The sequence below is a fragment of the Schistocerca gregaria genome, chromosome 4 (genome assembly GCF_023897955.1).
Source record: "Schistocerca gregaria isolate iqSchGreg1 chromosome 4, iqSchGreg1.2, whole genome shotgun sequence".
Lineage (NCBI taxonomy): Eukaryota > Metazoa > Arthropoda > Insecta > Orthoptera > Acrididae > Schistocerca > Schistocerca gregaria.
In genome coordinates, this window is record NC_064923.1 from 216,449,032 (window position 1) to 216,472,833 (window position 23,802).

Sequence of the window (23,802 nt, forward strand, 5' to 3'; positions counted from 1 at the left end):
TTGTGAAATCTGTTGTATCCGTTGTTCTGATTTATCTGTAAATTGACAGGTCGCTCGTTTTTTTCGTACTATTCTCGGTTCTATTTCCTCTTTTTCACTGATTACTGTTGTTTGCAAGCCATAACCAATGGAATTTGCAGTACTCGCTTTCTTTTGGGTGTTCGATGTCTTAACTTTGTAAAACCCCATTTTTTGACTGACAATATTTGTCAATAATATTCATGATGTGAGGTCACTTCAATGGATTATAGGTTCGTCAAACTACAATTGTCGACACTGGACTCGCGTTCGGGAGGACGACGGTTCAATCCCGCGTCCGGCCATCCTGGAGTAGGTTTTTCGTGATTTCCCTCAATCACTCCAGGCCAATGCCGGGATGGTTCCTCTGAAAGGGCACGGCCAACTTCCTTCCCCATGCTTCCCTAATCCGATGAGACCGATGACCTCGCTGTCTGGTCTCCTTCCCCAAAAACAACACACACAAACTACTATTGTCAATAAAGATTGCAGGATCATTGAGTAAAGTTTATAACTGAGGTGTGAGCCAAAGCGAACGGCATGTGAGAATATTTTATAGTGGAAGGGGTGGGGGAGATGCACGTGTAAGAAATTTGTCTCAGCTGAAACCCAGATAAATCAACAACACCTGCAATCATGTAGGTGGTGTTGGCTAAATGCAGATAGTTGTGAAATCGTATTAGAAGGAAAGATATACCTACTGTGCAGGAAGGCAGATTACTGGAGCTGCAAATGATTATCTTTGCAGTATGATATCAGTGCCGGAAGAAGGTGTGGTTTTTGTGCTTAATTCATAATTTACCTAAATTTTACGTGACATAATGGCTGGAAGATTGCCTGCATGTGTCATCGATGTTGGAACTGGGTATGTATAACAACCAGCATGTTGATAAAATATTGACTGTTTGTGGTAATTTTGTTTACATTTGGTTGACAGATTCTTGGACAATACCCCAGGTCCTTTTGTTTATTTGGATCCGGTCTGAGTAATCACTGATGTGGTATCTGACAATAATCGTTTGAGTCCAGTGAAAAGAATGCCTTAATCGAAAATAGTTGATGTACATGCAGCCAGCACTTGTGCTTCTGTTGTAGGTGATAGCTACAGGAAATCACCTGAGGAGAAATTGCTGAATGTTACTGCTTTCGCCGTGGCTCCTAGTCTGCTGTTAAGCGTTTGATTGGGCACTGTTTGGGCAGTGAGCACACCGGACGAATAATTGTGTACTGTTGGTAGTCCATAGTTTGCATTGTTGACATAGCACATAACGGTGGTGATGCTTCTGTTGTTGACAAAACAGTTGCGTATGTACATTTACGTGAATGCTTATTGAAGTGAATGAAGCTATTCGCAAATGTTCGCGGGATAGTATCAAAAAGTGCAACATTAAGGTTCCGAGATTCCTAATCAGTACTAACGAAAATGCAATGAAAATGACTTTATGCATGGTGTATGTAAAATTCACGTCTAGAAGATGACACATAGCATTCAATAACAAGCCCATCCAAAGGGCGATCAGATACCTCCTGGACATTGTTTAGAAGAGTACAGTGAAAAGCTTTCAGTCCAGCAGTCAAGAATGCAAAGTTTAGGTAAATTTACATATATTTTCTACTTAGTGTCGTTGATGTCAGTGTATTTTGCTCGCTGTTTTACGCCTGATTAGGTTCCTCTGATGCACAGCATTCAAAATACTAGGGACTGTCAAAGGATGGCCACCTTCGTGAAGTGGATGGATTTTCCGACAACTAGTGTTTAAAGTCCTTAGGTTTCCTGATTGTTAAAGGAACAAATGAAAGATGATTTTTGTTTCTATTTAGATTCAGTCATCATTCGACGAATATTTTCCATTCAGATACACCAGATTGCCTTAAGCTCGACAGTGCTACAGATTAGTCAGACTACATCATAATAAATTTTCAGGGAGGGGCATTGCTCAATCACACTGTACCTGCTGTTTCGTTTCAGCTCTGAATAGAAGACTGTTTTGTCATCTGCAGTAGTAACTCCTTGAATGCCATCACTTTGTACCTTTTTAAAACTATCAAATTATTGTTTAGAAATTTATTTTCATACCTGCTGTTAGAATTCTAGATGTGCAGTATCTTTCTTGCACAAATCCTTCCCATACTCAATACTTGATGTGAAAAGTGCTGTATTCTTTCTTCTTACATGGCCGTAGTATCAGCTGTTTCAAACGCCTTTAACTGTTTTACTTTATGCAGTATTGTGCATTTTCTTGATATTTTCATTATTAAATGTAGTAGTGGCCCATCTTTCATGTGGATAACTTTCCAAGTAAACAGTTCAGCTGTCCGTCTCTTAATTTGCCCAAAATGAAGGTGAAGACTTCTTATAAACTTCTGCCTACATTAATACTTCATTGATCTTAACACAAATATGAGAATTTTATTATGGTAGGGCATTCGAGTTTATTCATTTGAATGAAACACACAACTAATTTCAAAAATTATAAATCAATACTATACTGCACATAAACTTGTTGCCTAAGTTACATAACTGAGCTATAGTTATGTGTTTGATCCCACCCTAAGATCTTAGTTGTGATGGCAGGCTGATAGGTAGGGCAGTCTTAGGTATAGGTTAGGTTGGAAGGTGACAATTTGGTTACTAGTTGGCGAGGCCAGTGTGTGTGAAAGCAGAAAATTTGGTTCAGGTAACAAATTGACTCGTAGCTAATGTTAATGTCCGAGCGGATATTCAACAATGCAAAGTTTTGGGCAAATATGTAACCAAAAATTGTTGACATACCAGTACAACAGGAATAAACTGTAGTTGATATTAGTTTTGCTGCTTTGTCAGACCAATAGGCTCTCACTCATTGACAGTTTGTAAAACAGATGTGTTGGATATATAAATTCTCCCACACCATGACTATAGGGCAGCAACGCTGGTGATATATTTTCAGTAAGAAAAACAAACAAATTCTGAAGATTTCTCGAAAAGGTGGAATGCTTTAATAAAGCTTCTGCTGTTATTTCCACACTGAAAAGATGTGCAGGAATTAAATTGTGAGACTGAAATATACATAGGAGTATCCAGATCAATCCAGCACAAACATAAAGATCAATCCAGCACAAACATAAAGGTAAAACAAATTAGGAATGAGTTTATAATACAGAGATGATAAGAATAAAGTTGGGAGCCAGAGGCTGAAAATTTGATAATAAGTAAACTTGCAGCCTGCAATCCAAAATGATTGAGGGGAGAGAGAGAGAGAGAGAGAGAGAGAGAGATGTTTAAGTAGTAGATATAAGGAAGTATAGATCATTGACTCTTTTTATCACTTCTGTTACAGAAGTTTTCATACCAAAGCTCTCCTCTTGTCATATTCCAATATTAAAGCTTGGTTGTGAGTTGGAAAAGGCAATGAACATGAGTGGAGGAAAACTGACTGTGGTAATGGATTGATCTGTAGCAGAGCCTGTATCAAGCTTGTTCAAATGTTACAGTTTGGTTGTGAGTTGGCAATGCCAACAAATGAGAGTGTATGAAAACTGGTTGTGGAGATAGATCGATCTGTTGCATAGCCCAGTTATTGTTATTCTGCACAATGTAGTCCATTATGCTACTACATAATTTCTTACAGCCCACATCATGACAACATTTATCAAACACTATTTTCTTGTTGGTTCTGTCACCTCATCTAATCACAAAGTTATCATTTATCTTGTTCATTTCCCATCATTCACCGAGCCAAATCCTATCATATTCTGAGCAACAAACAATACAAGAGGTACATATAAAGACAGTAAACAATTTTATAATCCATAATGGCCAGGTCAGTACTGTCAGCCTTATGCTATCCAGTATTGTCAATCTCACACTGTCAATGTTAAAACCAATTTACCAAGTGGGTAGTAGAGTGGTGGTTAGCACACTGGACTCGCATTCAGGAAGATGACGGTTCAATCTCATGTCCGGCCATCCTGATATAGATTTTCCTTGATTTCCCTAAATCACTTAAAGCAAATGGTGAGATGGTCCCTTCAAAAGGGAACTACCGCTTTCCTTCTCCATCCTTCCCTAATCTGAGCCTATGCTCAATCTCTAATGACCTCATGTTAAAAACTAATCTCCTCCTCCTCCTCCTCCTCAAAAACAATTCAAGTAATCATTTGATATCTTCTGCCAAAACAAGTCCTTAGATTCAGTGATTCTCATTGGTTACTGTGTACTGTCACCCGACTGACTATGACCAATATAAACAAATTACCAACAGCAGTACGCAGTGGAAGAGCCACTAACACTGTAAGTAAAGGGCCAACTGTGGAAATGACATGCTTCCATCAGGTAGTAATAAATATGAGCCTTATATTAATTTTTATTAAAAAGAACAACACAATACATTTTCTTAAAGGAAACAAGCACCAATATGTATCTGTTATGATCATTAAAATTAAAAACATGCGAAATATCTTTTCATTCTCATAGCTTATGTTCATTGCACCTATAATTACATTGCCAATGTATCACTGCCATTTCAGAGGTTTTTTGATGTAAGCATAACAACAGAATAAACAAAAATCAATTTCCCGTAATTAGGCTATCTGCCCTTTAACAAACTTGGTGGATTGTATTAAGTAGGTTATGTGACAAGTTGTAAGAACCTTCACATTTCAGTAATCATATTTTATTGGGATTGTATTACCGATATATTTTTTAATAAAATTGTAGAATCACTTATGAATATCACTGCAAACATTTGGGAACTGAGATACAGCAGCTGTTCAAATGATACAGTTACAACGTAAATGTCACCAGTTGCCCATGAACAGTGTGTAGGTGCTAACATTTCTTCATGTTATGTTGCTCGTCAATTATTAGTGTTCTGCTTCTAGGTTTCTCCCTCAGTTGTAATAAGAAATCAGTGAAAAGTGTCAACCTAGATGTGTGCAAAGGTTTGGAATAATATTATGGAAGGCTGGATTTCAGTGTTAAATGCTGCACTACCTCCAAGTACGTAACACTTCAGACAGGACTACACTATTGTTTTCCTATGCCATTTTGCTTGCTTTATCTGAATCAACACACTTGCCATGAAGACTAATGCAGTCTGAATACCACAATCTTACATAATACATATAACAAGTGTTTTTTGAGTGAAATCTGCTTGACGATTGTTAGTGCCAAAAAATATCACAGCACTCCTAGAGTTGGCACACTATGCATGCTCTCTCTGGTTCCCTCCAATTTAAATTAAATGTTTGTTCAGAGGCACAAGTGAATGACAGCGAAAACTCGAGTTCTCAGCAAATGCTCGTGTTTACTTGCAATCACTTTAGTGTAAAGGAGGTTTTAAGGAGACATTACAGCCCTTTAACAGCTTTGATGTAAATATATAATCTTTTTAGTCTGTTCTGTGGTCAGCCTGCTTATTTAGTAATAGGAGACATGGGTTTGCTCCCACACAACTATTGTAAAATCCTCCCGTTTGATAGTAGTTTGCCTGTACTGCAGTCAAAATGTGAAGTACTCCAACAGAAATTCAGAAACCGTAAAGCAGCAAACCAAATGAAAACATTGAGACATCTACCGGTGACATGGTTCCCTCATCTGTCCAAGTTCTACAGACCAGCGAGCTGTAACCACTAAATGCAGCGAAAGAGAGAGAAAGAAGAAATCTTAAGAGAAGGGTTACTTTGAGGACCCTGGAGATTCCAGATCCCCCATGGTGTTGGACTCACTAACCATGTTTATTGATGTTGTTACACCCCCATCAGCGACAGAGTGATTTTTGGGGCATGACCTGCCCTCCTGGCCCAGTCTCGCATATCCAGAACTTCTATAACATGATAATTCAATGGAACTGCAATGGATATTACTGCCACCTGCCTGGACTTCAGCAGCAACTAATTTCATCCTGATCTGCAATCTGTGCAGCACTCAAAAGAAACGCATTTTATTGATGAACATTGTCCATCTCTGTGAGGTTACCATGCATTTTGCAAGAATCTTACTGACCCTGATGTTAGAACATCTAGATAAGTCTTTACATTGTTTCACGGAGTTGCCATGTGTGAGTGGATTCCCTCCTCCTGCCTCCTAACAGATACTGCATTGGAGGCTATAGTAGCGTTAGTGTGAATGATTATTTACCCACTGGCAGGGCACTTACATACCTTCAGATAAATGCATTAATCCAATAACTCATCACTCCCCCATTTCCTCTTACTTGGTGGTTTCAGTGCACACCACTGATTTTTGGCTAGCAACCTTACATTCTTTTTCCCCATTCTTGCGGCTGCACTACAGTGGTCGCTACATGATGTTATTTGTGACAGTGACTACTTCCCAGTGACCCTGCCACTTCTTTGTCACTGCATGAAGATTTTCTGATTTGAGGTTTTGCATTTATTTATCAAATTTTGCAAACAAGGGAAATTCCAGCATTGGTCACATAAATGTAATACCACTTCTATTATTATTATTCTTTTTTCTTTCTTATCTCAGACGTTATGTCGGTCAAAAGTAGAAAGTGACGCGGACCTTGATCAAGCGTGACTTTCTTTCAACTGTACAGTATATATTAGATTGCATTTTGGAACTTTCGGGTTATTGAACATGTATCAATAATTATGGATTTCTGTAGTTGTATATATAAGTTTGGATGTAGCTGTATTGCATTGATGTACTGGTGGATATTGTGTGGTATGACTCCTGTAGTTGATAGTATAATTGGTATAATGTCAACTTTATCCTTTCTTTTGTACATTTGTTGTGTTGGGTATGGATATTTCGATTAGTTGTGTTAATTTCTTCTTTTTATTGGTGAGTATGATGTCAGGTTTGTTATGTGGTGTTGTTTTATCTGTTATAATGGTTCTGTTCCAGTATAATTTGTATTCATCATTCTCCAGTACATTTTGTGGTGCATACTTGTATATGGGAACGTGTTGTTGTATAAGTTTATGTTGTAAGGCAAGTTGTTGCGGTATTATTTTTGCTACATTGTCATGTCTCCTGGGGTATTCTGTATTTGCTAGTATTGTACATCCGCTTGTAATGTGATCTACTGTTTCTGTTTGTTGTTTGCAAAGTCTGCATTTATCTGTTGTGGTATTGGGATCTTTAATATTATGCTTGCTGTAATATCTGGTGTTTATTGTTTGATCATGTATTGCAATCACGAATCCTTCCATCTCACTGTATATATTGCCTTTTCTTAGCCATGTGTTGGATGCGTCTTTTTCGATGTTTGGCTGTGTTAGATGATGCGGGTGCGTGCCATGTAGTGTCTTCTTTTTCCAATTTACTTTCTTCGCATCTGTTGATGTTATGTGATCTAAAGGGTTGTAGAAGTGATCGTGAAATTGCAGTGGCGTAGCCGATGTATTTATATGAGTGATTGCTTTGTGTATTTTGCTAGTTATTGTTATTATTATTATTATTGTTGTTGTTGTTGTTGTTGTTGTTGTTGCGGTTGTTAGCACATATTGATTTCAATCACAGTGTGATCATATTCAATGCCAGACTAAGTCCTGTAGACTCATACAATCACGCACAAAATACAACTTTACACACAGGTATTTATTGTGAAGAGCATGCAAACTAGCAGTTAAGATTCAAACTGACTTGCTAATTGGCATGTTTTTCACAATAAACACTTTTGTCTGAAGTTGTATTTTGTTCATGATTGTATGAGTTCACAGGACTGAGTGTTGCACTGAAGATGATCACATTCTAATTGAAATCGATTTGCAGTAATAATTTAAAAAATGGTTTAAAATTTATATGACCAATGTTGGAGTTTCTCTTGTTCAGAATACTTGTTGTTTGATCATGGAGCACACACTTCCTAATGGAATCCGTCCAGATGTCACACAGCAGGCCATATTTTTGCTGATTGTAAAAGTGGCCTAACGTCGAGTGATTCTCATGATTGATAGTAATTAAAAGTTGCATTTTATTGTGGATAAATTACACCAGTGTAAAGTGTCTTAATTGCTTTAGTTCTACTTTAAAGTGCTCAGTCTGTGTTGTTATGCGTGACAAGTGTGGATGTTGCCATAACGTAGTCGGATATGGTGTGGTACATTTAGATTGTGAGCTGGAATTCTGCTGAGGCATTGTTTTGGAGAATTGAACTGTAGGTTCTGCAAAAAAGAAAAGAGAAAAGCTGGACAGGAAGCAAAGACACGTGTCCTCCAGGCTGAATTAGATCACACGAAATTTGAACTATATAGGTTGAAAGGGGGAAATGACTGTGGGATCTGAGTAAAGGTAACAAGTAATGGGAAGAGGGGAAACATATCTTCAGCCTCAACTACATTTGAGCTTAGAGTATCTATCAAGTTTAACTTTGTACCTGAAGTAGGACAGGAAGAGTCTCATCCAGCTACAGTAAGATGCAGCAGATTTCTAGTAAAGAAATTAAGTTTATATCAATAAGAAAAGAGGTTAGGAAGAACGAGTCTTGTTGCTTGGTATTAGCCATGAGGGGGTGCACTAATATAAGACAGAGGAGGAACAGGGTGCCAGGTAACAAGTATTGTGAAACCAAATACTAATATTATCCAGGTGATAGGGACATGGGGAATTTGTGTAAGGGTTTTGAAAAAGGCGGTCAGGTGATCGTAGCAGGTGGAACATCTTCCCACCCAAGTGTGAGTTTTAACAAAGCCCTACAGTGCCATGACCAGTGCTGGGTTATTAGGACTGCTATTAACTGTGTTTACAGAGCTAAGCAGGCTGCTGCTGAATGAAATATAGAAATCTCATATACAGGGTGTTACAAAAAGGGACGGCCAAACTTTCAGGAAACGTTCCTCACACACAAAGAAAGAAAGTATGTTATGTGAACATGTGTCCGGAAATGCTTACTTTGCATGTTAGAGCTCATTTTATTACTTCTCTTCAAATCACATTAATCATGGAATGGAAACACACAGCAACACAATGTACCAGCGTGACTTCAAACACTTTGTTACAGGAAATGTTCAAAATGACCTCCTTTAGCAAGGATACATGCATCCACCCTATGTCGCATGGAGTCGCTGATGCAGCCCAGGAGAATGGTGTAGTGTATCACAGCTGTCCACAATACGCTTGTGTTGACATGCGACTCATTGCTCTACAGTACTAGCATTAAGCACATCAGTATCTAGCATCAACAGGTTAGTGTTCATCACGAGCGTGGTTTTGCAGTCAGTGCAATGTTTACAAATCCGGAGTTGGCAGATGCCCATTTGACGTATGTATTAGCATGGGGCAATAGCCATGGCACGGTACGTTTGTATCGAGACAGATTTCTAGAACGAAGGTGTCCCGACAGGAAGACGTTCGAAGCAATTCATCGGTGTCTTAGGGAGCACGGAACATTCCGGCCTATGACTCGCGAATGGGGAAGACCTAGAATGACAAGGACATCTGCAATGGACGAAGCAATTCTTCGTGCAGTTGACGATAACCCTAATCACCATGTACAGCGTGTGCAGGCACTGTCAGCAGCTGATTGGCCTCCACAGGTACACTGCCGCAAATGGTTCATCCAACAGTGTGTCTATCCTCATTTCAGTGCAAATGTTCTCTTTACGCATGAGGCTTCATTACAATGTGATCAAATTGTTAAGTGTCACAATCAACATGTGTGGGCTGACGAGAATCCGCATGCAATTGTGCAATCACGTTACCAACACAGATTTTCTGTGAACGTTTGGGCAGGCATTGTTGGTGATGTCTCGATTGGGCCCCATGTTCTTCCACCTACGCTCAATGGAGCATGTTATCATGATTTCATACGGGATACTCTACCTGTGCTGCTAGAACATGTGCCTTTACAAATATGACATGTGGTTCATGCACGATGGAGCTCCTGCACATTTCAGTCGAAGTGTTCGTATGCTTCTCAACAACAGATTCGGTGACCGATGGATTCAAAGAAGCGGACCAATTCCATGGCCTCCCCACTCTCCTGACCTCAACCCTCTTGACTTGCATTTATGGGGGCATTTGAAAGCTCTTGTCTACGCAACCCCGGTACAAAATGTAGAGACTCTGCTTCTGAATTAATACTGAAAAGTAGTTCACTTACAGGGAATTTTTGAACTATTTGTGAGGATTTTTGGATTCCTTACTATGATGTAAGACAGCAGCAAGCAGTTGGTAATGTGTGGTGACTTCACTGCAAATTTTCTAACACATTCTGATTGGAAAATAATCCTTATTTGGATTCTACCTTTTGATCTTGGTGATTAACTTTCCAACACATGTGGATAAAGATGGTAGGAATCTGACTGATAATGTTTTCTTTTATGAAACTCAAGACAATAAAATAATGTACACGCAATAACAAATGCTCTTCCTGCTCATGATGCACATGTAAATGGCAAATGAGATAATGTATTACAGTATTCACACTCCTCAGTGTAAATCAGCTAGAATAATTAATGATTCCAGAACAAAGATTTTTTTAAGAATAGTTGACAAGAGATGATCAGGGATGAAATTCATAATAAACCAAATCCTGGCATAAAATTTAATCCGTTCTATGATAATCCATATCACTATTTGAAAATAGCTTTCACATTAAGCTAATCAGAAAGGACATTAAACAGCCGTGTAGAAAACCATGAATCACTAGAGGGATTAAAGAATCTTTTGAAAGTAAAAGGGAATTGTATCCGTTGGCAAGGACAAGTAAAGATCCTGCTGCAGTTGTTTTACACTACAAAAACTACTCAAAATTACTGAGGAAAGTTATTAAAAATCACGGGACATGGATAACACATCTACAGGTCCTACAAAGAGCACAGGAAGCAGCTACACCATGGGCACAAACTGGGTGGGTACATAAACAACCATGGTTGATAGAAATGGCAAGATTAAGGAACGGTTCACGGGATAAAAGGAAGTACCAACAAGCAAAGACAGATCCTGAAAGACAGATAAAGACTCGACCTGTAACAGAAATACCAAACAACTAAAGATGACAAGGCAAGACTATTGGGCCAATTTCGTCTAAACCCAGCTGCAGAATGACATCTGGGGATAACTATTCAAGATAGAAACAGAATTATAACAAGCTGATGGCACAATTACCAGAGGATGGAGAAGCACAGCAGAAAATCTCACGAACAGGCTCCTCCCGGATGACGACCCCACACAATACAAGTGACACCACACTGACCTGAGGGAGAGGATGAGGCAACCATACATAAGTGACAATGTCACCATACCATTCTCACAAGAAGGAGTCGTGACGGCAATCGGCAGGCTTAAAAACCAAAAAGCACTTGGTCCAGACAAAATACTTTCAGAAACATTAAAACAAACATTAACACAAATCACACCTTATCTTACCAATGCGTTCAACGAGGCATTACTAACAGGCAGAATTTCAAACCTCTGGAAGATTGCTAATGTAGTAACAATCAGGAAATCACAAGACAAAGAGCCAGCAGACCCCAAAATGTACCGACCGATCTGCCTCATAAACACTCTCACCAAGGTACAAGAAAGGTTCCTGTGTGACTGCTTACAATCGCACAGATGCTGCCTTAGCCGAACGCCTCATCAATTTGGCTTCAGGGAAGGTAGATCAATAGGAGACGCCACCAACCGAGCACTGACAGTAACAAATAGCGTCAGCAACAAATACATGGCCGCCATACTGATCGCTGGGGCTTTTGACAATCTGTGGTGGCCGTCCATGTTCACCAGGTTAAGGGAAATGAGGCTATCAGCTTCACTCTACAATAGCCTCCTCAACTATTGCAGAGGCAGAATGGACGGCTGGTACACACAAGGTTGTCAAGAGAATAACAAAGGGATGTTCGCAGGGCTCGATCTGCGGACCAATATTTTCGGATATCGCAATTGGCCTCTTGCTGAACACCCTGGACGGTCACTATAGTGTAAGAGGCGTGCTGGCATATGCAGATAATCTGCTCGTAATGGTGTCGGCCAACTCGATAGCACCACTAGAGACAAAAGGCAACTGCTTCAGAAAATGAACAGTTGGTGCAAAGAAAATAAATTAAAAATAGCACCCAACAAAACTCCGTATTTATTGCTCAGACAGACATTACAAAGGAACCCAGTTCTAAAATTACGACAATACTAGCATACAGAGGAAGCAAGCCACATATTATCTTGGACTGCATCTTGACAAAAAGCAGACTTTCAACTATCATATCAAACTGCCAACACAACTCTGTATAAATTAGGTATTAAAACTTTGCCATCCGCACATCTAGTACAAATGTATTGGCTTGGCGCTGGCAGTGCTAATTCAGATTACTTGGCTTGTTGCCAGCCATTCTTGACATTATCGGAAGATTGTAAATTGTTAAATTTTACTAATCTCATTGTCAGTTCTTATAAGTTCACATCCTGTTCCCCTCCTTTCATAAAATTTCGAAGATTTACATACATACATAAATACAGGGTGTTTCAAAAATAACCGGTATATTTGAAATGGCAATAAAAACTAAACGAGCAGCGATAGAAATACACCGTTTGTTGCAATATGCTTGGGACAACAGTACATTTTCAGGCGGACAAACTTTCGAAATTACGGTAGTTACAATTTTCAACAACAGATGGCGCTGCAAGTGATTTGAAAGATATAGAAGACAACGCAGTCTGTGGGTATGCCATTCTGTACGTCGTCTTTCTGCTGTAAGCGTGTGCTGTTCACAACGTGCAAGTGTGCTGTGGACAACATGGTTTATTCCTTAGAACAGAGGATTTTTCTGGTGTTGGAATTCCACTGCCTAGAACACAGTGTTGTTGCAACAAGACGAAGTTTTCAACGGAGCTTTAATGTAACCAAAGGACCGAAAAGCGATACAATAAAGGATCTGTTTGAAAAATTTCAATGGACTGGGAACGTGACGGATGAACGTGCTGGAAAGGTAGGGCGACCGCGTACGGCAACCACAGAGGGCAACGCGCAGCTAGTGCAGCAGGTGATCCAACAGCGGCCTCGGGTTTCCATTCGCCGTGTTGCAGCTGCGGTCCAAATGACTCCAACGTCCACATATCGTCTCATGCGCCAGAGTTTACACCTCTATCCATACAAAATTCAAACGCTGCAACCCCTCAGCACCGCTACCATTGCTGCACGAGAGACATTCGCTAACGATATAGTGCACAGGATTGATGACGGCGATATGCATGTGGGCAGCACTTGGTTTACTGACGAAGCTTATTTTTACCTGGACGGCTTCGTCAATAAACAGGACTGGAGCATATGGGGAACCGAAAAGCCCCATGTTGCAGTGCCATCGTCCCTGCATCCTCAAAAAGTACTGGTCTGGGCCGCCATTTCTTCCAAAGGAATCATTGGCCCATTTTTCAGATCCGAAATGATTACTGCATCACGCTATCTGGACATTCTTCGTGAATTTGTGGCAGTACAAACTGCCTTAGACGACACTGCGAACACCTCGTGGTTTATGCAAGATGGTGCCCGGCCACATCGCACGGCCGACGTCTTTAATTTCCTGAATGAATATTTCGATGATCGTGTGATTGCTTTGGATTATCCGAAACATACAGGAGGCGGCATGGATTGGCTTCCCTATTCGCCAGACATGAACCCCTGTGACTTCTTTCTGTGGGGACACTTGAAAGACCAGGTGTACTGCCAGAATCCAGAAACAATTGAACAGCTGAAGCAGTACATCTCGTCTGCATGTGAAGCCATTCCGCCAGACACGTTGTCAAAGGTTTCGGGTAATTTCATTCAGAGACTACGCCATATTATTGCTACGCATGGTGGATATGTGGAAAATATCGTACTATAGAGTTTCCCAGACCGCAGCGCTATCTGTTGTTGACAATTGTAACTACTGTAATTTCGAAAGTTTGTCTGCCTGAAAATGTACTGTTGTCCCAAGCATATTGCAACAAACGGTGTATTTCTATCGGTGCTCGTTTAGTTTTTATTGCCGTTTCAAATATACCGGTCATTTTTGAAACACCTTGTAAATACAAAATTTGTTTGTTTTGTATATTTCTTTATTTGCATTGTCTTTGGTACTTAGTATTTCTCTTTTGTATGATATGCTGCAAAACAGTCTCAAAGATGCAATGCAACTCCACAAGACTTGCACATTAAATTTGTTGTTCTCCTTTTTTTGTTTTTGGAACATGCATTGCAGTTCCTCCGTTTTTGTTTATTTCTTTCGGAAATAAGTATTAACTGGTGTTGCTTTATGTGACTGAAAAGTCTGTCAACCAGATCTTGATGAGACGTGCATGATGTAGTGGCAACCCCCAAGTTTTGCTCAGAAGCAGGTACATGGTCTTTTATCCATGAATCAGACACTTTCAATAAAAAGTCATGAAATCTGAGACTGTTGTCGTCTGTACTGAATTATTGCCATGTGTGGAACACATAAAATGTTGCGCAATTAAAGAGGTACTTGTAAATCTTTTTTCACCATTTTATAGTTTTTCTGTATATAGGGTAATAACTCAAATATTGGTCTGCCTGATCCACTCCTTTTCGCGTATTTGCTGCAGTCTATTACACGTTCAGGTTTTTTAAAATTGTGTAATTGGTTTTTCTACTTTTTCTTTGCGTGTCAGTCAGATGTACATTTTCTTTGAGTGTGTCAGATCATTCATATTGTTTTAGTTTTCGAAGCTCTCTATACCTGTGCGAGTACTTCACCTTTCCATTGGTGACAGGCTTCAGACACAGTGACTTTCGCGTGCTGTAATTTTTCCAGAAATCCTGTATTTTGCTGTATCATTCCTCAAACTCGAATTTTCTTTTCAAGTAACTTCTCTGCAAGTTCTACGCTGTTATAATAATTATCCATGGATAGGTGATGCCACTTTCCATAAGAAGGTGTCAGTAGTTCCATCACTGTTTTTGCTGAAGGCTTTCCAGTGCCGAAATATATCTTGAATCAGGGAATGTATCCCATACTTGAATCACACAGTCTCCGGATGAGTATGCCATATTTTGTAATTTTCGACGGATTGTAAACTTAAAATTTAACCATCCACACCACAGTATCATTCCTTCATCAACTGAGATGTTTTGACTTGGGTTAAAGGTTTCTTTAATCTTCTTGGAACAATAATCAATTGTGAATCACACTTTGAAAAGCCGGTTGGCATTAACTGGTTTATTGTTGTTGAAAAAATGTAAAAATGATAATATTTTCTTATATTCAATGTCTTCTTCCCAATCCTCCAAATTGTCCAGAACGTCAGACAAGACGTCCACACATTCTTCGTAAGTAATCGTATCGTGTCACCATAATTCCAGGAACCAACATGATAAACAAAGCAAAAATGAAACAATGGTGGTTTCAAACATGTCAGAGAGGGTGGGACGCATCTGACAAATGTTGCTGAGTACACTCTTTCATTCCTGATGTACGTGAAAGATTACAATTCGACCCAAGCTGGGGGGATGTTCTGTTTTCTGACAGGCCATGGGGTGTGTGTGGTACACTTAAATTGCATGGGACTTACTAACAATGAAATATGCATTTGCGGAGAAACAGGGAGACCAGAACATCTCACACCACTATGCAGATCTATTCGGAGATCTATTTGGAATGACACTGACATTCCCAGTATTATGTGTAATTCTGATGATTGGGAACACAATAAATAGTGTAGCCAATATCATATTGTACATACTGCATGAAGAATACAATCACCAAAACTCATATGGGAGGAGGCATAGACAAGCACAAACAATGCAGTAAACCACATGGGAGGACGAAGGAATCAACACACTTAGTGAACATGACTCAAAAGGTATCAACTTGTAAGGGACCCAAACCAACGCCACTTGACACTGCATGCCATAACACAGTCACAAACAACACAACAGGCTGTAACAGTCATGAAACAAATAAACACTGACACCACATACTAAGGCTCTAGTGATAAGGTGCCATCGCTTGGGAGGAGAAGGCTTGAAGAAATTTTATTTCAAGGATCTTCCTCCCCAATGACACATTGCATATTGTTTAAAGTATACAACACACAAGCAATAATATCCAGAATGAGATTTTTCACTCTGCAGCGGAGTGTGCACTGATATGAAACTTCCTGGCAGATTAAAACTGTGTGCCCTACCGAGACTCGAACTCTGGACCTTTGCCTTTCGCGGGCAAGTGCTCTATCATCTGAGGTACCGAAGCACGACTCACGGCCGGTACTCACAACTTTATTTCTGCCAGTATCCGTCTCCTACCTTCCAAACTTTACAGAAGTTCTCCTCCAAACCTTGCAGAACGAGCACTCCTGAAAGAAAGGATATTGTGGAGACATGGCTTAGCCACAGCCTGGGGGATGTTTCCAGAATGAGATTTTTACTCTGCAGTGGAGTGTGCGCTGATATGAAACTTCCTGGCAGATTAAAACTGTGTGCCCGACCGAGACTCGAACTTCGGAGTTAGAGTCTCGGTCGGGCACACAGTTTTAATCTGCCAGGAAGTTTCAAGCAATAATATGTTATTCATCTTACTGTGTGCAGACGGAAATATATTCTCGTCTTTGTGTAAAGCTACAGTTAATGAACTTCAGATATCAAACGTATTTTCTGTATAAAGTATGTATAAAACTAAAAATGTAAAATATTAAGTTACTTAAGTAATACTGCAGTCAGGTAGCAATGAGCTACATTCTATTCCTACTAACAAATTTACAACCATAAGGGTCAATCCATATGAAGTGGTCCAGTGATGGTTGCTTGACCATTTTTAAATATTTTAATTTTTTTTGTGTGATTGCCCTATATTTGAGAAGTTCGAAAGAGTTTTTTTTAAAATAATGTATCTTGCACCTATACTGGATGGCTGCCATTTTTATTTGTAGGTGCGTGATGATTTTTGAGTCTGGAGACATTAGTGAAAATTTGAATATCTCTGCACTGGGTTAAGTTACAACATTGCAATTGACATGATTGTTTTTAGAAAAGTGTCCTCTACGGCATTGTCTATTACACAAAATACCCTAAATTCAAAAATAACCAGTCAAAATTACCTCCAAAGTTTGGTATCCAAATTTTCAAAAATCCACTTTTTAGGCCCAGAAATAACAAACAAGGAGTGATTTATGAGGGTTTGTTTTTTCCTATAGTTAGATATCATACACTACTAGCTTAATATGGAGCAAGAACACTCAGGCCTACAAATGTGTCCTTAATTTTTTATGAATTTTTGAAATTTGAAACCTTTCATTTTTTGTTGAGTTTGGGATTAGTTATCTCAGGTGGGACTGAATATAAAAATATGATTCTTGCACAGTTTGTACACGTATATGATAGCAACGTACTGTAAACATTTGAACATTGATATCTGACTTTGAACAAAGATATGAATTTTTGAAAACGAGATAATTAACGTTACTCTACAACTGATCTTATGGCTGTTGCCTATTCATGTGTTATATTGGCAGGATATAATCAATTATTATTGAAGTAAGGCACATAATTATTTACAAAAAGTGGAAACATCACTAAAATTAACATTTATATTATTTTGACATACTTAAAATAAATATTTTCCATTGACATTCTTCGAGATGTGACTGTTCCTAAACCTGTTGGTGAATGAAAGAACACTTATTTCTTCAGACAGCTTCTGTGATATAGAATAAGACCTCCCAGTTGCTGTGGTAAGTTCAAGCACTGAAAGTTTCCTTAAAACATTTTTCAATGGTATCCAAAGTTTGTAATTAGTAATTTCTTGAATGATGTTCTTGGGCCAGCAGGGTGGTAAAAATGCACAAAACATCATTGTTTTCCAAACTTATTCTTTCAACTTCTGCAAACCACCTCTGTCCATCATACACATATGCCACTATGTCATTCGACGTTCATAAACACAATCCATTTTAGATGAGAATAGCTCGAGCTCCTACTGAGACCTTCTCACCTGAAATAGGTAGAAATAGGCTATTATCAACAGACAAGCTACTTAGACCATATTACAGATCCAAATATAGTAAATCACTTCCCCACTGCAACTTACTTGCACCACATTTATATTACATTATATAATTATGTTCTTTATATTGTTTATAAAAAAAGCTTTTTTAAAAAGCTGGACGTGATGGACTGTCAGTACAATCTTACATTGAGTATGTGCAATAATATGCAAAAGAACTTACTCATCTTCTACTGGTAGTGTAATGCACATTGCTGGAGGACCAAAGCTTTATTAGAAAAAGGCACAGTTTATTCCTGTTTTCAAGAAGGTCTAATTGAACTGACACTCAAAAATATAGGTCTGTATCTCTGATCTGCCTGTTTTAGAATTTTGGACAAGTTTTATGCTCATGTAGGATGACATTTCTGGAGACTGAAAATCTCCTCTGTTGGAATCAACATGGGTTCCAAAAACACCAGTTGTTTGAAACCCTGCTCACTCTTTTCATCCTCGACACCCATAAACCAGTAGACACTGGTGTCTGGATTGATGCTTGCCCTTGACTTCCAGAAGGGGTTCAGTATAGCTTTGCACTGTCGCGTAATGAACAAAATAATATCAGAATATCATGCTGTGTCATTGGACTGATGAAAAACTTATGTTAAACAGAACACAGCACGTCATTCTCAATGGCAAGAAATCTTAAGATGTAAAAATAACTTGGGGGCACATCTCAAAGGGAGTGTTGTAGGACCATCACTTTTCACAACATATTTAAATGATCTAATGGTTGAAGTCAGAAGTTTAATGACGCTTTTCATGGATACTGCTGTTACCTGTTATATACAGAGAAGTTGCAGTGCTAAAAAATTTTACCAAAAGGTGGGTAAACCTACTGAGAATTGATGATTGGTGCAAAGTTTGGCAATTGACTCACAGCATTTACAAATTGTAATATGTTGTGTATAAACTGGTGGAAAGACCCATTAATTGATGATTGTAACGAGTGAGTGCAGAGCAGTCACAGTGGGGTATTGCTGCAGTAGTATTGTAATGTAGTAAATTGTACCCCTTACACATTCTTGTTCTCTAGAACATTCAGAGCTGAGATGTCTTTCTTCTGGCAGAAGCATTGTCTAGCTAATTTCAGGTCCAACAATGCCCAAGTGCTGTTGGTCAAGTGAATTGAGTCGTTTGGGTTTCATGTGGAACAGTCTCATGTAGATGCACCAGTAGTTGCTAAAGTGATGAATTTTGACTTTGGAAGTATTTAGTCAATTAGTAGGGTAGTAGTGAGCAATGATATAGTTTACTCGCAGAATATACACACAATTATGTATGGAATCTGTGGACAAAACAATATCATCACCGTTAGTATCTTTTGTTGGCGGAACATCTAACATTTATAAAAATTGTTACCATAGACAGTTATAACTGCAAAAAATAATTCAGAAAAGCAATACAGCAATGACAGACATAGAAGAGGAGGCCACGATGTTGGGATCACAGATTTACTTCATACTTTAATGCCTTAAGTAGGCCATTGAAACAACATAATGTGCACAATTGTGGCAATTCCGAGAAAATCGCAAAAGAAGAGTAGCACATCTATTATGTAACTGATACATCTGCACATAGATGCTGGACCTTTGAGTTCATGGTGGTCAAGTGGTTACTGTTTGAGCTAAGTAAGACGAGCGTGTATGAGGTGATGGTTCAACTCCCACTCAAACTTAAGGGCACCACACCCTGCCTATCTAACCCATGTTAATTTAGGCAAGTATTTGACCCATTTCTCAAAAAAAAAAAAACTATTTGATGAAGGACCTTAATATTTGTTCTGTATGTTACATGATGCTAATAGAGTCAACTTTACTAAAATCTACTTGATCCATTTTATAGTTTTTGAGAAATACTTTTTTAAATTTATTAACAAAAAATATTAAGTTTTTTCTGCAGAAAATATTTTTTGTGAACTTCCTAATGGGGGAATATTAATGATTGTAGTACCAGAGGTGGCTTTTTGTGTTATGCTGAGTCTCTGAAAATTTCATTCATTTATCTATGATAGTTTCTGGTATGATGAGGCATATGTACAAAAAAAATTTGTTTGTGTGAAATTTGCTTTAAAGAAAAAACTTTTGAAATTTGTTCCTTACAATTAATTAAAACTGTCCTGCTGCATATGATGGCCATTCTTTGGCCTCTAGCAGGTCTTCAATTTTCTTTTTCACCTTCCTGGATGTTTGTCTTGCTTTCTTGGCCATATTAGATGCAGACCTGTCTGCAACGGCTATCCTCATTTTATCGTAATGTTGCAGCGATCATATTTTCACCAGGATTAATTCCCAGCTTTTTCAGTACACAACACTTTCCAATATTACCACATTGAATGCAATATCAGCATCATGAACTCCTAGTTTCATTGTATGCATGCCTACAAATATAGTTTTAGAATATGCATGCCTACAAATGCAGTTTTAGGAAGGCGGTTCCAAATTATGCTGTTGAAACATTCATTTAGGTTCTGTGTCTTCCCATGCAGACATTTCGTTAGAAGCCAAGTCGCTGAAAATAGGTTTAATTGCTGTAATAATGGCAGCAAGAAGAGAATGCTGGTGAGAATAAGATTCTCCAGTTGCCTGAGCCCTATTGTATTTGCACCATGAATTTTCTCCTGATGGACACAATCCATGACATGGCTTAGTCATCAGTATAAGACTTAAGGAAGAATATGGCCCAAACATCTCTCTTCATTGCCTCCAGATTTTCTTTATGTCTCCTAATTGCCTGTCCATAGTATGCCTGCAAGTTTTCTATTTCAGTTTTAGTTAACCGACCCTGTCCGGTCCACAATTTTCCGTCTTTTAATTTTTTTCCTCTCTTATCAACAGTTTTCTCAGCCTTGTTCCCAAACATTTCTTAACATGGCCTGCACATTCTATTTTGCTAATAATGGCATTCCCATATGGCTTAGAGCTCTCTACGTTGTTGTATGCCTTACTGTCGCCATCGCCCAAATATTTGGTGTACTGTACGCCTCTTGTTTCTATGGAGCGATGAAATATTTGTTGCACTCCATGGACTTCCATACCACTACTTGTTCCTCTAAAATTAGCCACACAGTTGTGTTCTTTATGTTCATTAACTTTACAACATTTGCAATATTTAGACATTATCTCCACATCTAACACTTTACCGGTGTCTCTGGGCAGATGCTACTCCATTCAGAGAAGTATGTCCTCTTTTCTGCCAACTACCATCAAGTGCACTTGCAATATCCGAACATCCATCATTTTCTCCCACTGCTTCCCTAGCAGCCACTTTCATGATTTCCTCACTGACCTCATATGCAGCTTTCTCTAATATTGCAGTCAGTTTTTCAAATTTATTTGGTGTTTGATGTAAGTTCATCACTGGACAAAATGTTCTCCCTGCAGCCACGCCCTTGGCAATGGATCGTAAGGTATAAACTAATCTAGTCTTGATTTCATAAGGGCCATTTGCACCTGGTGTTGAAGAACTCATACATGAAATCACAGCTGAGCATTTAGTGCAAATTAAATTAAAAGCAATTGCTAGGCCTTTTCTCCCACTGGCACTCTCAAAAATTTTCACTCTCTTTGACCCACCACACTGTCTGGATTGTACAAATTTAGGAATTGCATCTGATAATATTCTCAGTAAGCACCCTTTGCCACTTACAGTAAATTCGTTGTAACTCTCTTGAAATGGTGAGGCTTCTTTGATGATGCACTTAATTACAATTAGAAAATCATTGCCAGGTGACATAACATACAGAAAGCTTTCTAAATTGTTTCCTCTAAATTGTCATTTCTTGAAAATGCCTTTATGTTTCGTCATCTCCAATAAACACAACAAAACACACATAAATAAGCACTGCAAACGTAAGTATAACAACTACTCGCAATCACGCTTGAACAAAACTAACCGCGTGTTTGAAAGCACGTTGTTTACAAACAGCTGAAACAAAAGAATACTGACCGTTGCATTAAAAGAACGAAAAAAAAATCCCTAATGTGCAATGTAGGGGATATAAAGATCTAAAATATATGCAGAAAAGTGGAAGTGGCACATAAACACATGTGGTAGGAAAATGCTCTTGAAATGCTTGGGGGGGGGGGGGGGGCCAAAAAAAAAAAAAATCGGGAAAATCCTTTTCAGAGCACTTAAATAAAACCTTAATCTATTGAAATATGATGAAAACTGAAAATTGATTTTTTCTACCTGAACCATGGATGGTCTCCTTAATTTTTAATCTATATTTTTTTCATCACTGGTCACATTATTTAATTTATACGACATTTGGGAGATAATGTAATTTTTTTTTAAAAAAAAAAGTCATGTGTATTTGCATGAGGCTTTAGTGAACTTCATGTTATTTCAGGTCTAACTATCTTTAATTAAATTTAGTTATTAGAACAAACATATTTATAACTATCAGCAAGTAAATGAACAAATGCATAGAGATTTCCTGAAAATGTATGCCTGTCGTGATTTGTGAGGTCCTTTATATATGCAGTCTGGTGTAAGGTACCTGGAACTACATTGTACCTCAAAGCTCCGAGCAGCAGACGCAAAGGCAGGCCCCATTTGACAGTTAACCTTCATAGTGGTTAGATGTAGCTAATGTAGCAAGAACGAATAATGTAGGTGCAAATTTTTTGAGTATTACAGAATTTACACATGCACTACAAAAATGAAGATTTGAGCAGGAGTCGAACCATCGCCTCACACATGGTCGTCTTATGAAGCTTGAATGCTAGCCACTTGACCCCCCCCCCCCCCTTCCCCATATACTCTGTGTGGCACATATGCACAGATACATCAGTTAAACAATAGACATGTAAAACTTCTCTTGTGGTTTTCTAGAAATTGCCAGAGAGTGCACCTTACTACTTGCACATTATGTTATTTGATGACCTACTGAAGGTGTGCAAAGTTTGAAGTATCAGTGTCGTGGCCTCCCCTTGTTAGTGGAACAGACACATAGGAGTAATTGCAGGTAAAGCAAATAGCAGACTGAGATTCATTGGAAGAATTCTCAGGAAGTGTAGTTCACCACAAAGGAGATAGCGTAAAAAACTCTTGTTTGATAAATTCTTGAATAATTCATCAGTCTGGTATGTGTAGCACTGTTGAAATTCCAGGAGCTTACTTTCCTAGAATAGTCAATCAATGTATTGCTCCCTACTACATGTACCTTAAGAAATGAACATGAAAGTAAAATTAGAGAAACTTTTGCTCGCAGTTAGGCTTACCAACAGTCGTTCTACCTGCAAACCTTTTGTTACTGTAACAGGGAAGCGGGAAATGACAGTGGGACACAAAGTACCCTCTGCCACACACTTTAAGGATGCTTGGAGAGTATAGATATGGATGCCAGACGGTCCAGAACCTGTGGCATATGCATAAGCACTGTGCATTATGTTGGTTGCATTGCATATATGGTGGGAATTAGGATGATACAGAATTTTTGTGTATTTCAGTTTGGTATTTTTGCCTTAAGATTCATAAGTGTGTAATTTTCTGTACCTTGTTCATTGTACTCAAATGAGTAAACATGTCGTTTATTAATGTTATTTTGAAAGGTATGTTTTAGATAGTGTGCAGATCCGCAATTTTTGCGTATGGTATTATACGTTAGTATAAACATTTGTTGACTCTGTATTGTCATGTACTTGAGGTACTGGTTGGGCTGTGTGTGGTTGTTGGAGGTCGCCAGCAGAAGTCTTTATGCCGTGTGTACATCATGGAGCTTTCAACAACACATGGATTGCTGAAGGGCCCCATCTGAGTATGCGACTTTGAGAAGTGACAAGGAGAATGTATATTCAAAAATGTATAAATCAAATGTCAAAGAGCAGCTTTTAGTTTTTTTCAGTGTAATTA

The 23,802-nt window shown here is 38.7% G+C and overlaps 1 protein-coding gene across 1 annotated transcript in view; it reads left to right on the plus strand.

The window, feature by feature from the left end:
• The first annotated feature begins 517 nt into the window (after nucleotides 1-517).
• The window catches only part of LOC126267088 (actin-related protein 3), a 99,795-nt gene continuing 76,510 nt past the window's right edge, over nucleotides 518-23,802 (plus strand). Inside the window, exon 1 of the mRNA XM_049971956.1 lies at nucleotides 518-883. Coding sequence (XP_049827913.1) covers nucleotides 840-883 — 44 coding nt within the window. The 5' untranslated portion in view covers nucleotides 518-839. The remainder of the gene's footprint in view (nucleotides 884-23,802) is intronic.